The 16,947-nt window shown below is 41.3% G+C and overlaps 1 protein-coding gene across 1 annotated transcript in view; it reads left to right on the forward strand.

Annotated features, from left to right (window-relative positions):
- Positions 1 to 2,470: 2,470 nt before the first annotated feature.
- Positions 2,471 to 16,947, forward strand: part of SYT9 (synaptotagmin 9) — a gene marked incomplete at its 3' end in the record, with an annotated part of 63,146 nt that continues 48,669 nt past the window's right edge. The window contains exon 1 of the mRNA XM_079537218.1: positions 2,471 to 2,621. Within this exon, the coding sequence (XP_079393344.1) occupies positions 2,474 to 2,621 (148 nt within the window). The 5' untranslated portion in view covers positions 2,471 to 2,473. The remainder of the gene's footprint in view (positions 2,622 to 16,947) is intronic.

Below are 16,947 nucleotides of genomic sequence, written 5' to 3' on the forward strand. Positions count from 1 at the left end.
CATAACTGATGGCAACAAATGGAGAGGTAATCCAGTTTTCACAAATGTGCATAGGAAGGAGAGATTGCATCTGCTTTTAGACACAGCAGATTACATTTACTGCAGTTATCTCTAGAAAAAGACATGGGTATTTTCTTGGATAATGCACTTAGTATATGCTTAGTGCTTTTGAGAATATATGTCTTTGTTTATTATGAATGACATCCAAGCAATTTCATGGTCTTTCCTCTACGAGGCTGTGAGAAATTTCCTGCCATCACCTGCATTACAAACATCTCAGCACCTTCAAATTGCTACCATTTAAAAATGAAGCAAGACACTTTAATTAGAGGAGAAAGAAAAAGAATTTACCACTCCATCACCCAGCTGTCCAGAGTTCATTCTGCAGTGAGCTAGAATTCCAGGTTAATGATAGGCTTATGGTGCTACAGGATCAAAACCACATTTGAGTAAATACATTAATATTCCTTTCAATTGATACCTTCAACCATCCTGGACACAGTGCAAGCAATAGAACACCACAGCTGTCCAGCATGATCACTGGACTCCTCAGATTGTACTTGACAGATGTCTCCAACAGTGGCCTTTGACAGCTTCTCTGTCTTTCCTCCTCTTTATCCCCAGCATGGAGCGGTACTCAATTTGGTGTTAGAGATGAAAGAGTTGCTCCCTTACAGAGAGCTTACAGACGTGAATAATTCATTTAGCCTTCTGAAGTCAGTTTTCCCCCAAAGAGACTCTGGTATATCAGAGTTCTCCTATGTTTTATAAATCTCTCCTTGTGCTGCAGTGAAGCCCTTCTTCACTGTAGCACAAGAGCAGCAGCAGTACTCCTACTGCCTGGTACTTGGTTTCCAAGAACACTGTGTTTCACAGCAACTCTTTCAAATTCTCTTTTCCCTCTCTTCTCCAATGCTTGGAGAAGCAAGTCAACGCCACTGCTATTGGCAGCACTAACATAAGTATCTGTGCAGCATTTATTGAGGCTAGTAGGAAGTTTCCTCTTGCTTAGATGTGAAAACGTAAACTTATGGCATGAACATCTCTGGGCTTTAAAAATATGACTTCAGCAACTATAACAGCTGCAGACCATTTTATCATTTAGTAATTTCTAAGAAAAACCAGAGTGAAAAAGATGCCTGTTTGTTGTGGAAGTTATACTTGGCTTATACAATCACACTTTAGAGATATCCTTTTTCTATTGTAAATGAGGAAAAAGTCATGCTAAAAGCAATGCTGCCAAAGCACTAGAAATCATTACACTACTAAACAATTCCTGCTGTTAATATCTCCATTAACAGAACACAATTTAACTTACTTCAGTTCTTCAAAAGAACTTCTACAGAAGATGTTGCTGTACACACTATTTCTAGAACCATTATCACCAGTCTTTAAACAGTAGGCTGAACATCTATGCCAGTTTGAACTTTCCCAGAGCATTCTGGCCTCTGAGATTTGGTCAAACCATCCCAATACAGAGACACAAACATCAGGTTAAACGTGGTGGCTACTTCTCCCTACATCAATCAGCCGCCCTGCCTACAAGTCCTAAAAGGGAAGCAGCACCTTACAGCTTATTTCTTGTGATAACCACGTGTGATGGAAGAAGGCTGTGCCACCCCTACGTTTCCACAGCTGCCTCCTCAGGGGGCAGGAGGCTCTCACGCCTGCCTCCGGTGCTATGCCTGCCTCTCAAGCCATGTCCAAGTCTAAGGTGCCCGGGATTTGTCACCAGTGCTTTAACTCTTTTGAACCCACCACACCAAACAGCTGGAGCGTACCATTTGCTACAGGGCCATGACATTATAAAGGTTCTCCCCTCCACTAGGTTCCCGAGAGTGAGGGCACACATTACGTATAGAAAAATAATTTCAAGACAACTAGTTGAGCGAATGTAATTCTTTCTGAAAAGGAGTAGGCAGCGGTGCACAAAACCTCACGGTGTTTAACTGTAAATGAAGACCAAACGGAGACCAGCAAAGAGGGGCCTGGGGCCTGGCTGGGGATGAAGAGGAGGACGAAGACTTCCCCGAGGTTTGCCGCCTGTCGAGCCTCTCCCCGGTTTCCCGGCCCGGTCGCGCCGCCCCAGCGGAAAGGCGCAGCCCACCGGCAGAGGCGCCGGCAGCGGCGGGCAGGGCAGCGGCTGGACGGGCGCTCCCCGCCGGGGAGGGCTGCCGAGGCGCGGCGGGGCGCGCGCCCGCCCTCCCGGCTCCCGCGTTCAACTGGTGGGACCCTCCTCCTCTCCATCATCCTCCTCCGCCACCGAGGCGCGGCGCGGCCGGCGGGCAGCGGCGCCGGGTCGGCGGCCCCCGGCGGCGCGGCTAGCGGCGGGGGGTGCGGCAGGCGGCCGGCGGCGCTGGCGGAGGATGCGGGCGGCGGCCCGGCGGCGCGGGGGGCTGCTGGCGGGCGGCGGGCAGCGGCGCGGCGCCTGACCGCACAGCTCCGCTCCGCTCCCGAGGATGCTTGGGGGGCGATGCCCGGCGACAGGGAGGACGAGATCTGCCAGAAAGCGCTGCAGCTGCTGGCCGAGCTGTGCTCCGTCGGCGCGGTGGAGAACGAGAATTGCCGGGATTTTATCTACTACCTGCGGGACAGAGCCCGGCCCCGCCTCACCGACTCAGGTATGGCCGGCGGCGCGGCTCGGCGGGCCGGGCGCGGCGGCCGGCGCCGTTCCCGGCTGCGGGCGGAGGGCGAGTTCCCCAGGCGGAGGCCGGGAACGGCGGAGCGAGGCCTGCTGGCCCGCGGGGATGCCGGCGGCGGGAGCGGGAGCTCCCCGCAGCCCCGGCGCTGGGTGCATCCCCGGAAGGCGGGCGAAGCCCCCCGATCGCTCTCGATCCCGCTCGCCTAGCGAGCGTCCGCGGTGCAGCTCGGCGCCGGCTGCCTGCGAGCTGCGGGCAGGGTCGCGGGCAACTTTCCTGGCCGGCAGGCGGCGGCTGGCCCGCGGCCTCGGAGGACGGCCCGGCTCGGAGCGACCTTGCCCAGCGCGGCCGATGCCTCGCCGCCGTGTCGCGGGGCTACGGGGCTCCTGCTGTGCTCCTGTGGCCTTAATTGTGGAGACGTAGGGTTTGCGCTGCAGCATACGTACGACACAGTTTGAACCCAGGCCATTCTATGATTCTACGATTCTAACTTTTCAGCTGTGCATTTTCACAAGGCAAACCGGCTGTTTCTCGTATGACTGTAGCAGGTGTAGGGGTTGTAGGTCTGACAAGATGCAAACTGAGTGTTTGTGTCTGCGTGTTTCAGGATTATGGTTGCCTTTTTGTATCTTGGCAATAGCACCGATTTTAAAACTTTCACGTCAGGAAGCTTCTTAATGAAGAAGCTGTGCTCCAGCTGCTCGGAAATGCTGAAAGATTAATGATGCTCTTTCTGTACATCTCTGATCATAAGGGAAAGGCAGAGTACGGTTTGAAGTAGGAGCCTATTATGTTTACATCATCAAGTGGAGTTTGCTTAGTATGAGGAGGAGACATTTAAAGAGTTAAAATAGAAGTTGAAACGTTTGTCGTACTGTGAAGCCTTGGTGCTAGAGTGGCTATCATCACAGCCTCACATTATGTTCCTTAATATTCTCTGACATACATTAGCTCATGTAGCACAGGGCAGTCTTATTTCAGTGTATTCTTGAACATTTTCTGTCATTTGCAAAGTCTGAAGTACAGCTCAAAGTGCAGCTTACTGACAAATGTTTGGATATGCCAAAAAGTCTGGAGGAAACCAGGAAAAATACCAAGATATTCAGAGAAGGAAGAGGGGAAGCTCTTCTATAAATGAATAAGGATATACAAGCAAACACTGGATACAATACTAAGTTCGCTTGTATCCAGTGTTAGTTGCAGCCATTCTGGCTTCTCTCTTACTAAAAAATATTCAAATTAAAGTAATTCATGCAATTACTGGATAAGGATTCTTTAAAATTAGACAAATCCGTTTTGTTCTTATAATCCAATTTAATTTGTTCACACAAACAGCAATTTTGGTGAGACCTGTGATTTTCTGTAATTTTCATTTACCAAGGGATCAATCACATATTTGTATATCAGGTGATTGTTCCTAAAATGTCTACTTGAATCAGTGCCCACATTGAATACTAAATTACTTGAAATGCATAGGAGGACTTCAGCCTCATCTAACTTGAATAACAGCTTTCCAGATTTCTTTAAAGTACCTGTTTTTCCATCAGCCTGAGGCAGAGAGTACCTGGCATCGATCTGGGAGCGTTCTTCAAACATGGTGTGCTCAGTAAAAATTCATTACCACTACCTAAAGGTAAAATAAATAAATAAATAAAATTGTATTTATTTCTACCTGGCTTGCTTAAAGCACTATTACACAACAGACTTCTGATATCGTTGCAAACCTGCTCAGTTACACAGAGCAGTGCTCCCTAACCTTCGCCAGCCGATGCGCAACAACAGTGAGCAATTATGCTGCAGGCAGCATCTTTGTATTGGCCTCGGTTTTAACATTTTCATTTTCTGAAGCTGCAGGCAATCTCAGAGGGTCTGGCAAGGAACGCATTACCCATGAGCCCTGACTCAGAAACCACTTCTGTAGAGTTCCAGTATTATGTCAAGAATATACAAATTTACCCTACCTCCCATTTCTTTGATTAAAATACATATGGTATCCCACTAAACTGGCTGCCCACAAGGTTTGTTCAGCCAATTCTTGGATATCATGGTAAGAAGACAGTCTACCTGGCTTCCAAAAATAAATAACATGATTTGCAATCATATAATAGTATACTGGCTTGATTTAAGTTGTGGATTTTGTTGACTTAATAATGGTGGAGAAGCCCTGATAGCAGATCCAGCCACTCTCCAGCAACTGGGGGCCTGAACAGAGAGGTGAAGAAAACCTGTGCTGAAAGAGGGCGTCTTTGTAGCAGAATTTGGCAAAAGATGAAGTTGTGATTTTTATAACCTATGTTTCTTAGCTGTGTGAAGGTGTTGTGCATTAGACAAATTTAGCAATCTCCTGTTTGGCCAGGCAATAGACCTGTCTAAAGATGTCATGTTATCATAGAATCATAAAGGTTGGAAAAGACCTCTAAAGATTCAACTGCAATCCATCCCCACCATGTCTGTCAGTGCCATGACTCCATGACTCTTAACACCTCCAGGGATGGTGTCTCCATCACCTTCCTGGGCAAGTGCATCCCAGTGCCTCACCACTTTTTCTGAGAAGTTTTTCTTACTATCCATTGTGAACCTCCCCTGGCACATCCCGAGGCCGTTACCTCTCCACAGTTCTCTCAGTTGAGAAAAGCGTAGCTGGAGAATATACATAATTAGCTTTTGTGCAGAAATGAAGGCATTTCCCCTGGCTTGTGTGTGTTTTTCTCTAATGAAGCAACTACTTGCTTAGCCCCAGCCACATGAAGGGTACAGCTGACATGCAGCACCACACTTGGTTTGAGCCATTAATGTGGTTGGCTTTACCATGTGTGTTGCAGCAGGGCTGGACAGCTGCAGTAGTTACTGCAAAGCCAAACTGAACTGAATTGGGAATGCTGAGCCCAACATGAGGGTCTGTCAGCAAACTTGGTCTCACAGACCCTCCAACACACTCAGCAGCAAAGTCCCCATGGAAACCTCTCATTTCATACATAATGCCCGTGCAGCTGTGTCTGTGGCCTGCCACCATCCCAGCAATGGACTGGTGTGCAGCAGAGAGGGGCAGGTCAGCGACTGGGTGCTGGTGACACATCTTTATTTTTCACTTAATTTGCTCTATTTTGGGAAGCACTGCATTGCTTAGAACATAAGTTTAAGGGCTAATGAGTTTTAGACGTAATGCACTGGTCTGGATTTGAAGGGTGACATGGGTGAGTCAGATTTTAAAGGTTTTCAGAAAAGTAAAAATGCAAATTAGGCATTTAGTAAAAAATCTTCAGTTAGTTCAACAGGAGTTATATGTCAGACCGCTCTTAAAGATCCCAATAGGCATCCTTAAGCATTTGGATACCTTAATAAGCTGCATCTTCATCTTTTTCATTGTTCTGCTCTGTATTTGTAAAATGTTGATAGTATTTCTAGAGCACAGGGGTGTTTTATGAGGATAAATTGCTGTAAAAAGGCTAAGTGTACCAAATATGTAATATAATCATAAAGAGAATCCATATGGACCTCATATAAATAGTCAAATGAAAACCTTGTTTGTCATATGGACATTTGAGAACAGCTCCTCAAGGTCACTTCATGACACCAGGTAAAGCCAACAGCAATTGCTGCAGATGAGGAATCACAGAATCATAGAATGGCTGGGGTTTGAAGGGACCTTTAAGGTCATCTTGTTCCAATCTCCCTGCTATAGGAGGGACACCTCCCACAAGACCAGGTTGCTCAAAGAATGAAGCAAACATTGGAATAAAAATTGCGTGACTGAAGGAATTATAGCAATTTGTAACAAAAACAGGAAGGCGGGAAATCTGAATGATGTAATTATTAAAATAGAAGTTAAGACCACAAAAGTTGCACCTCTTTCTGGACTGCTTCTCTAATAGATTTCCCTTGCAACTTCTTAACTGAAAAACATGGTGGAGCATGAATCAGAACGGCCAAAAAGGTCATGCATGTCTTTGTACACAGCTGGACTTTTTAAAAACATGGATGCTTTGGAAAAAAAAAAAAATTCAAGAGGAATAGATACATTGCTTCACTTTAGGATAGAATAGATATGGCATAGAAAAGAGAGAGAAAGTGAACCGTTATTGCTGGTTTGAACTAATGTTCTGCCCTTGGTCTGCCAACATGAATCGGCTGCATGAGTTTGAATTAGCATTTCATTCTCATTAGTTTGACTGTGTCAGTGTTGAAATCAACCTTAAAGCTTTGTTGTTGTTGCTTTTCTCCTGTATAGGCGCGTTTTTTGTGTGGTGGGGTTTTTGTTTTTTAAGCAAGGGCAACTTTGCAGAGCAGTGCAGTGGTAGGCTGCCACTGTTCTGCACAGACCTGGTGAATTTCTGCACTGCCTTTTGTTACAGTGTTTTGCCAACTTAGCAATGACGTGCTGGCTGCCTACCTTCTACTGACTGCTAGATGTAGCAACAAAGTGCTTAATACATAGTTACCTCATGTTTGCTGATACTGAGTATCACTAAAATTCAGTCACATAAATGAAAAGTATAAAAGCTGCCTTACATAAAAATACATGGCCTGAGAATATTCTACAGACTGAGTTTTTCTTCCCCTAGTTAAGATATAGACAGATGCAACCTTTGAAAAATTAAAGTAAAAAGTTTGAAAAGGTCAGAGAAAGCTGTTATGAGCTTAAGGATTGAGAGAAAAAAAAAAAAAAGACATTTATAAAGATAAGAAATATATAAAAAGTCTGGGCCATTAATCATAATGAATTTTCTTTAATGTCACAGTGAGTGGAATAATAAATAGAAAGTAAATTTTCCTATCTAAAAAGTTTTCTATCCTTCCTTCTTGAAAGTTGGCTAATAGATGCTGAAACAGAAAAGTGGTGAATATTGTGAATATTACCATGGCCATTAGGCATAATGTATGCCATGGGTCATAAGAAGGAGGTCAGTACTGTACCATGTCAGAAAGTCAGAATTCGCTCTTTGACTTAAAAATAGTTGACAATCAAGAAACTAAAATGTGAGCTTTGAAATGTGGTGGATATTTAAGGTGCAACTTATGAGGATGCAGTTATGTTCTTGTAGAGGAGTTTAAGAATCTCATACTTCTACAAATAATGTAGCGATTGATGCTATCAACTTCAGGAAGGACAAAAGGGCAAAGAAACAAAAGGGCCTCACAGGATGAACTGTGGCCTCCCAGCTTCCAGTGGAATGTGAGAAAGTTTTTTTTGTGGAGATCATTCTAGGGGACTGATTCCTCCATTGGAAGCTGATCCTTCGTGTATTTCTGCTCTTCAGAAGAGAAGAGAATGCAAACAGGATGTGTAGTTCACCAAATAAAGCAAGATTCTTTATATGGAACTATATTTCAGGAACATAAAAAGTAGCAGGGTTTCATCAAGATAGTAAGTACGTATAGGTTTATATAGATAAATGCATAAAACATTTACAGAGTTGTAATGAGTCAAACTTATGAGTAAAACTTTCAACGTTCTTGATTTTACTCATTGTGAGGCATTGTTTGCCATGTTTTTTATCTTATTTTCATCCTGAAAAGGAATATAAAATGCTGCCATTCAAAATTGATCATATTCTGTATGTTCTGTCCGTACAAAACAGCCACAGACAATGTCAAATGAACAGCAAAGTCCAAGTTCTTTGAATTTCAAGAACCAAAGTACAGTTTCAGGATTTTTTTTAAAAAAGCAGTGCAATGCATTTGTGTACTTTAAACTGAAAGCATGAATTCTTTTTCTTTTCTGGAAAGTCATGAACAAGTTTGCAGAAGGTAAATGTAACTCTTTCCTGTTGATTATATTGAGATTCTCTGCTAGTTTAATTCCATGTAAAGAAATAAGCAATCAAAGATTTTCCTGTGCTACTGGAAAAGCTTCGTACCTGGATATCATGGGAAATTTGTTTGAAACATAGTGCAGAAAAGAGCAAATCTTATGTTGAGGGAGAAGGAACTGTGTGCTTACTAATGGCCTGATAGCTTTAATTGTTTCTTTGCAAAATAAAAAAGAAAGTATGGAGAACATGAATGAAAATGAAGAACAGATAAATTACTACAGTTCAAGATAAAGGTTTTACCTTAATACAACTACTTAGAGATAAATAATTTTGTTACTTCCTCAGGTAACCTGGAGGTGTGTAGATACTTCACTTACAATTTATGTTCCAGAAACAGGAGAAGGAAGACTACAAAGATCATCTACATTATTAAGTATGATCTTGAATTTCAGTGAGGTTGGAACATAGTCAAATTATACACTGTTCAAATATGAAAGACCCCCTTCATTACCAAAGTCATTTTCCTTTTTTTAATGGTGCAAAACTACCTCAAGGTGTCCCTTTGCTCTTAACATGAGGATGGAAATCTGTTGAAGTGTTCTGTAGTGCTCTGACAAATATTTGTGCCATTGCTCTCTTGTGGCTGCCCTTGGATTGCTTTGGGGAGGAGCCGTATGATAGAAAGGAGAAAGGTGGCTTTCTAGCTCTTCTTGACCTCTGCATCTACATCCAAAATAGTTATGGAAAGCAAGAGATTTCTAGGGCTTCCATTCCCATTGTGTTTTTACTTCTCACTTACATAGGAATTATATTTAACTTATGCTGTTTACAGTATGCATTCACACACCAAAACTATGGCATAAACACTGTATAATGCTTGTCTTAGATTAATGTCAACTATGCTCTTTTGTATACATTTTAAAGTGTATTTTCTTATATACTAAATTCACTTTATATGTATGTATATCAAGAGTATGTATTTACTGAAGTCATTGCAATCACATTTGTCAAGTCATCCTGAAAGTCAGAATAACACATCAATTAACTCAGAAGCCAGATATATCTATAGCCATCCCACAGGTTAAGTCTCCTCCAAACGTGCGATGAATATTAAAGAAAACCAGTAGATCGAATGGTAACAAAAATATATATAATTGAAAAGAGCTTAGAGAGTAACGACAGAAACAACAACCTTTTAAAAAGTAGGCTGGTTAAATAGCACACAGTCTGTCTTATACCTGAATTTTCCTCTTAATGCCAATTTTGCTGGTGAAAAACAGGAGGCTAAATTTAGCCCTTGCACATATGACTGTTCTCACCACTAAAACTTTATCACTGCATTTGTCATAACTCTTATTTCAATAGGTTTTGCATGTTTCCTTTAGACAGCGGGGGGAACGGGAAGAATTTGTTAATTGCAGTTTCCTAAGAAACATCTGAAAGCTTAATTTCTGCAGGCAACAATTTCTGTTTGGAGAGAAAGAACTCTGATCCTTTAAGTAGAGGTGTAACTGTAATGGATTTATGGGTCATTAATTCATCAAAAACATGAACATGTGTTACAAGAATGGTGTTATTCTGAAGTGCTGCAGTTCTGCACTGTTACATTTTTTGTGTGATCCAAGTCCAAGTGCTCTGCCACATTTTCACCCCCTCCCCGATAGCTTTCTGGAAACTTCCTTTCCAAACTAATTTGTCAGAGTTTAATTACATTGACAATTCAGAAACCTAGAGATGTAACTCTGAAAAGACTGCTGTCACAAGCAGTTCTGTGAACAGCAGATACAGTTAAATTGAGTCTTGAGGCTGCAGACCAGTGTAGTGTCTTTGGTGTGCAACATGTAGAGTTTGAACTGCATTTTTTCCTTGGGTAGAACTCTGGTTCCTCGAACATAATCAAGACCTAGACTTATTGGAAGCCTCTGCCCTTACCACAGATTTGACTGATGCTGATGAATAGATGCAAGAGTTACTTATATGATACATGAGACTGCAAGTGCATTTTTGCCACTGTGTAGTATGTTTCCTTATATTATTCCCACTGGAATTCTATTCCATGATTCCTCTGTGTCCCAGTGGTCTGCCAGGACGTTGCATGTAGGCAGCTGTGCTGGCAGTGCAGACCTAGAGGATTGCTTGGGAATTAAACATTGTTTTCTCAAATTGCTTCTGTGCTGGGAAAAAGCAACAGGAAATGTTTGCAGGCTTTGCATTTTCTAGGTAATATAAAATCTTCCTTTAGGAAGACCTTCTATTTTTTCCTGTTATTTTGAAACATTCAGGGCACAGACTTGAATGGTGTTTTGAACTGAGTGAGTATAGATCTGGCATTTATTATTCAGTGCTTGGCAATAACTTTGTCTTAGAAGGCTCATAGTGGTGCTGCTCAGTGACAGCTCATGTTCTGCTTTCAGGTTAAACTGAACCAGGAAAAAGGTGTTCCCTACCTCTTACTTCAGTAAGAAATAAGATAGAGCAGTCTGCAGTACTTACAGGTCATCTTAGCAGAGAGGCTTGGAGCCAAAGCATTCCCTGTTCCCCTTTCATCTACAAGAGTCAGGGGCAGAAAGAAGCTGCTACAGTTCTTTGCTTCTCCTCGATCCCTTTCTCTGCCATGGTCTGGGAAGAAGAGTTCCCCAGGCAGGTGAATGATGCAGATCATCAAGCAATATGGTCACAACGATATATTTAATAAGTAGTGAAAATAGGTTTGTAACTGAAAGCTGTAATTCCTGGCTTTTTCCTTACTTAGCATGGGCCCATCATATTTTTGCAATTCATTTTTCAGTTTATACTTATGTTAATAAACACATTCCTAGGTTTCAGTGCTTCCCACATTGAAAATAAAGATCCTGGATGGTTTAGAGCAAAGCTGTACTTAAGAACATGTATTGTGCATTTTTTTCCCCTATATTTTGTCATTAACTTAAGCTCTTTTGTGGCTCTATTTACACTAAAGATATATAGAGCCATAATTTTGGTCTAAAGCTTTATGTCCCTCTTATACTGTTAACAAAATTTCAGATCAAGTGATAAGAATTTAGAATAATTACAGATGAAAGGATGCCTTGGATGAAAAAAAAAAGCTGGTAGTTGCAATTTTACAACTTCTACAATCTTCAGTTCTCAAAGATCATCATCTTGCAAGTGAAACCTTTTTTGTATCTTCTGTAGTACTGTTAAGAAATGAGCACTTGATTCATTTATCTGGAAAATACAAAAAATTCTGTGACACAAAGAAAACGTTATACACAACTGATGGCTTGCACAGTTGGTGCATTACCATGGCCACACTGAATCTTGTGTATTTTATGTTGCTCAATATTTTTAGCTGTGTGTGTTTTGGATTTTCAACATTCATTAGCCAAGTCAAATCAGTTTGGCTTCCTTTGGCAGACACACTACAGGATTTTCTCTTCTATACTCCCTATGGTTATTTGGAAATGAAAAATACATTGTATTCTGTGGAAACTGGCATACACATAGATATGTCTTAAGCCAATGTACAGCTCATTTGTGTCTATTGAGATGAACATTGGAAGAATCCAGGAGCATGTAATCTTTCAGGAAAATCTAATCTTAATTCATCCATGTTTTAATTCCTTGACTTCATAAGTATCTTGTTTTTTCCCCAAATTTAGCATGATTTGAGAATGCAGTTGTGTTGCTATTTAATAAAAAAAATACAGTATTTGACCTATCTCACACATACATTATCTCATGAGCCATCTAGCCAAAGCCATATAAAGTACTTGTTAGAGTTCTCTTTTAAAACTTTCTACCTACTTTGTAATTTGCAAGAGGTTCATGCCCATACAGTTAATGATTTTATTAACATAGACTAAGATAGAGGATATTTCTGACATCTATCAAGTTTTGTTTTGTAGTTTATTACAGACTGTAATTCAGTAGAATTGTCCTAGTATATAGTATATACACAAAATAATGTGCAATGCTGATTAGAAAATTATCAGTGAGGCCAAGTTTCACAATCTTCTGTTTCCATTTGCAGTATATGTTTTACCCGTTCAAAGGAGAAGTTTCCTTCATTTTTTTTTCCCTACAGATCAATGGATAAAAATTAATGACCGGTCACTTCATCTTTTGTGGGAAGCTTACCATAAATAGGCTGATCTCAAGTATTTATTATGTTAAGGTCTCTCTGCACAGCGTAAAGGAGCAGAATGTTTCATGAGGCTGGCTCCAGGGAAATCAAACAGCTAGGAGTTGGTTCTTCCTGAGTGCTATTCTATCCCCTGTAATAGAAGTGACATAGGGTATGTAGCAATGGCATTATGACAATTCCTACCTGCTGAAAAGAGCTTTTCATTCAACTAGCAAACGAACACAAGAGAAAAGAGATCTGATATTGCTTTAAAAAAGGCAAGTTTTGAACAGAAAATCCTCCTCTTAACAACACTATTTTTTTCAAATTTTACCAATTTGCTTGGGATTACATAAACGACAAATCTAATCTAATCACTCCACCTTTGTTTAATTCTGTGATGGTCTGCGATTCTGGAGCAGATTGTCTGAAGCTGTCAGGAATGACTCCTCCTTCTGCATGTGCCCCTAAGGCATCCATGGTAGCAAAAGTCCAACTTACTTAATCTAGCTTCTTGTTGTTGTTGTTGTTATTTTTTTAAAGTGATAAATGGTAGCGACGGGTTGAATGACTCAAACTGAACATTATTCCCATCTAAGCCAAGAGAGATAGATGATGAGGCTTAATGAAGAAAAGTATGGGACTAGAACATGGAGAAATGAAGTTTAGCTGGTAAACTGAAAGGTGCGGTGTTGAACTTTATTTTCCTTTGATTTGTTTGTTCCAAGTTTCTAGCTGTCCTAGAAACTAAAAGAAGTAAAAGGGACCCCTTGCTGGGACTAAGTTCTGTTCCTTACACAGCCAAGTCCACTGTGCTGCAAGTGTAGAAACCCCACAGTGCAACAAACCTGAGCAGGGAGATTGTCTCTTGTTCAGCTCCAGAGATGGATGCAAGGACCAGAGGTGGCAGCCAGGTCTCAGAAGAGATGGGCGTCATTAATGTTCCTGAGGGGCCAATGAACTCTGAGCAGATTTGCTGTCATTTGGCAATAGAGTTAATTGAATTGAAGCCTGGGACTTTGAAGTCCTGCCTACAGAGTCGTAGTAGACAGGAAAAGTTGTAGATAAACTTCATTATTCTTCTGTTGCAAGAAGTTATATTTCTATTTTTTATTACACTAAAATTTGCCATTTTAAAAGAGTTCATAGGTTGGCAAGCCTGCCTGAATACCATTATTTGACCAGGATACTAGAGATGTGGTTAATCAAGAAAGAGGAAACATCACCACCATGACTTCACGTAATAAGGGAAAACTGTCACTTCAGCTCCTTCCTGCACAGCAGCATCATTGTTCCTGCCAGCTTCTGTTAGATATAGAAGGTGTAACATTTTCATCTGTGCTCTCATTCTCAAGTTAATGTCTTGTTCTTGCCTACCTTACTCATTCTCTACCTGTCTCTTGTTCTGATGTTATGTTATAATGAGGGGTTTGACTAGTCAGGCTGATTTTTTTCCTACTACTCCTATAGCAAGTGATGACAAAATAGTTAAAGCAGTGCCCAAAATAGCAGTGTAAAGGTATGGGTTTGCCAGAGCAACTTGACAGTAATTACTGCATCTGTCCTTCTCTGTTACATGTGAGACCCAGCACTGTGAACAAAAACTGCACTTGCTTCTTTTGATGCATTTTTCTTTCTTTCCTATTTTTCTTGGGAGCTAGAAACCAGTACAGACCTTACAAGCAACAAAACCAGGAACAGCTTCAGCCTCCTCAACTTTTTTTTTCCTTCCCAAACAGGGGAGAAAAGTAATTTGTTACCTTCAGCAACATCTAATATACAATCTCAGGATTTACTTGTTGTTCTGAAGGATGTGTACAGAAATATTGTTAAAACAGAAGTTTGGTTAAATGTTAATTTGGCTTGGCCACTATACCTTGTTTTTCTGTCCCCCCCCCTTAAAAGGAAGAATTCCAGTGGCAGTTGTTGCCATGGTACTAAGAAGGACAAGGTGTCTACTCCAATCTGAAAACTATGTTTGTGGTTGTGTAGAGAATAATTATCCCTTCTGACAAGTCAGTCTTGTTTACTCAGAATTAATACAGTACCATTTCTCTTATTCCAAAGTGGGGAGAGGCTCTTCAGGTCATTCCCCATGCGTCAAGGCAAATGCAGCTTCAGCAGTGCAGGAAAAGCCTGAGAATTAGCTTTGTCCTTCCACTTTCTCGTTAGCTGCTCAGATGAACAACCGCTTCACGCCCTGCCGAGCAGCTGATTGGCCTTGGAGGGAAGAAGTATCTGAAGCAGTATTAATGTTTCATTCAAAATCGTGAGAGTTGAAGAGGAGTGGAGTTGGGGAATTTAAATGCACAAATCTTGCTGCATTTTATTTCACTAGGCTCTTTTATCTTAAGCAGTTTCCCTAACCATCTCCCACCCTGGATTTACTCTCAGGACAGTCTTGCTGGCTTCATGAGGTATTTTTGCAAAGGTTAAAATTATCAGTGTACAGAAAGGCTTTCAGCCCTCTCTCTTCCCTTTGCTTTTTCCTCTCCACTCTCCTTACTCTCTCCTTAGACCCGTGAACAGCATGATGTATGCTGTACAGGAGACAGAGCTATAAAGAAGCTGTACAGTCCTTCTAGCCTCTTATATTTTCTTTTTTTCTTTTATCAGTGCTGCATCCAGGCCTGGTGTGTTTAGCATTCCCTTTTCATTTTCTCAGTAAGCAAAACTGTGCAGAAAGCTGTAAAATTAGTGCCTTAAAATGCTATCTTGACGATGTATGACCAAATTAGATGTGATAAACCAATCAGCAGAGGGGTGCAGTGAAACACATAGCAGTAAGAACAGTCAGCTGCATCCACGAAACACACAGGTCCAAGATTCCAACAGTATAAAGCATCCAAAGCTATAAAAGGGGAGCAATTTTTACTTTTCTATTGCAGCCCCAGCATTCTGAAACATGGTTGCATTAAGTACATTGAAAGACCTGCCAAAAAAGAAACATCACTGCTGTGCCTGCATGTGCAGAAGATCTTGAATTCGTTGTGAGTAATATGGCACGTGCCAGGGTTGTTAATCTGGAAATGCTAACACTAAATAAAGATTTATTTGCTCAAGATGGGAATAGAGAAGATGTTAGGTACAGAGCTGTAGTTAGCTGATCAACAGCTTTCAGAGCACTAGGAGAGCCCCCGTTTTTGGAATGTTTCAAGCAGATCTGTTCCCATAAGTTACAGTAAACACATGCCAAGCCTTTATGTGTTTCTAAGATGTGTATTAATAATGAATTGAATAACTCAAATGCTGCTTATTATTTTATCTATTGGTTAATCTTTGGAGGGGTCTTTCTTTTGGGGAAAGCCTTTGTTTTTTGACAAATTCGTTACAGGAATTATACTGATGTGGTCAGTTCAAAGTAATGGAAAGACAGCCAGAGTAACAAGGACTACAAACATACAAATGGGTATAGGACATGTCCGAGTGTTAATCTGTGTGAATCAAATATTATTCCACTATACATTAATACAAACCTTTTTGAACCAGTGTTGTTGTTAGAGACACAGTTCAGCTGGCTGGATAAATTGCTACTTGGGAACTGAATACTACTGCTCTTCGCAGAGCTGTGCCAGCCACTTGGTGTTTCATCTGGAGAAATCTCTTGGTGCTGCTTTTTCTCTGCCCTTCCAGTTGCCTTTTCAGTACAGATATGCAGCTAAAATTCCACTTAATCCCCTGCTTGCTATCAGTGGAGAGAGAGCAGGGCATGTCTCAAATGTGATTTCAGTAAAACACCAGGCAAAAAACTGGCCAAAAAGCAACCAAGAGAAAATGTTTGGTCTTCTGACTTAGGTAAAAGTGCTTGAATATGTCTCTGTGTATTTTCAGTGAATGGAGAAGAGCCTGTGTTTTGATAAAGCCCCTCAGCACTTTACTATTATAAATAATAGACAGAATATATTCTCCTCCTGTGTAGGTTAGCAAATAGAAATGTGCCTCTTTTACCAGCAAGGAAGCAGAAATTGAGATGTGGAGATTTGATGGAATATACATTCAAACAGGAATAAATAAAAGCATAAACAGGATTTCAAAACCTCTGTTTCTGTGCCAGGGTTAATCTGAATGTTCAGATATGGAATTTATTCACGATAGCTGTTTGTGAGCTTGATTTTCTGTCTTCAGATCTAAATCCCACCCCAGACTCCAGCCTGTATCTCTCTGTGCAACTGACAGGGGAACTTGTAGTTATCTTTTGTGTATCCCAGCATATTCTAGTTCTCTGCCTCTCAGCAATACATTTTCAAACATATACTTTCTTGGCCTGGTTAGGTTTGCAAATGCACATCTTGGCATGATACCGTTTGAAAGGAAAACTGAAAGGATCAGTATAATAGTAATCCTTCTCACATTTTTAGTAGCAGAAACACATGATACAAAGCATGTTTCTTGGAGGGAGGGGCATTTTTTACTTGTCTCCGTTCTCCAATATACCGCCCACCAGGCACAT

The sequence above is a fragment of the Tetrao urogallus genome (assembly GCF_951394365.1).
Source record: "Tetrao urogallus genome assembly, chromosome: 6".
In the NCBI taxonomy this organism is placed as follows: domain Eukaryota; kingdom Metazoa; phylum Chordata; class Aves; order Galliformes; family Phasianidae; genus Tetrao; species Tetrao urogallus.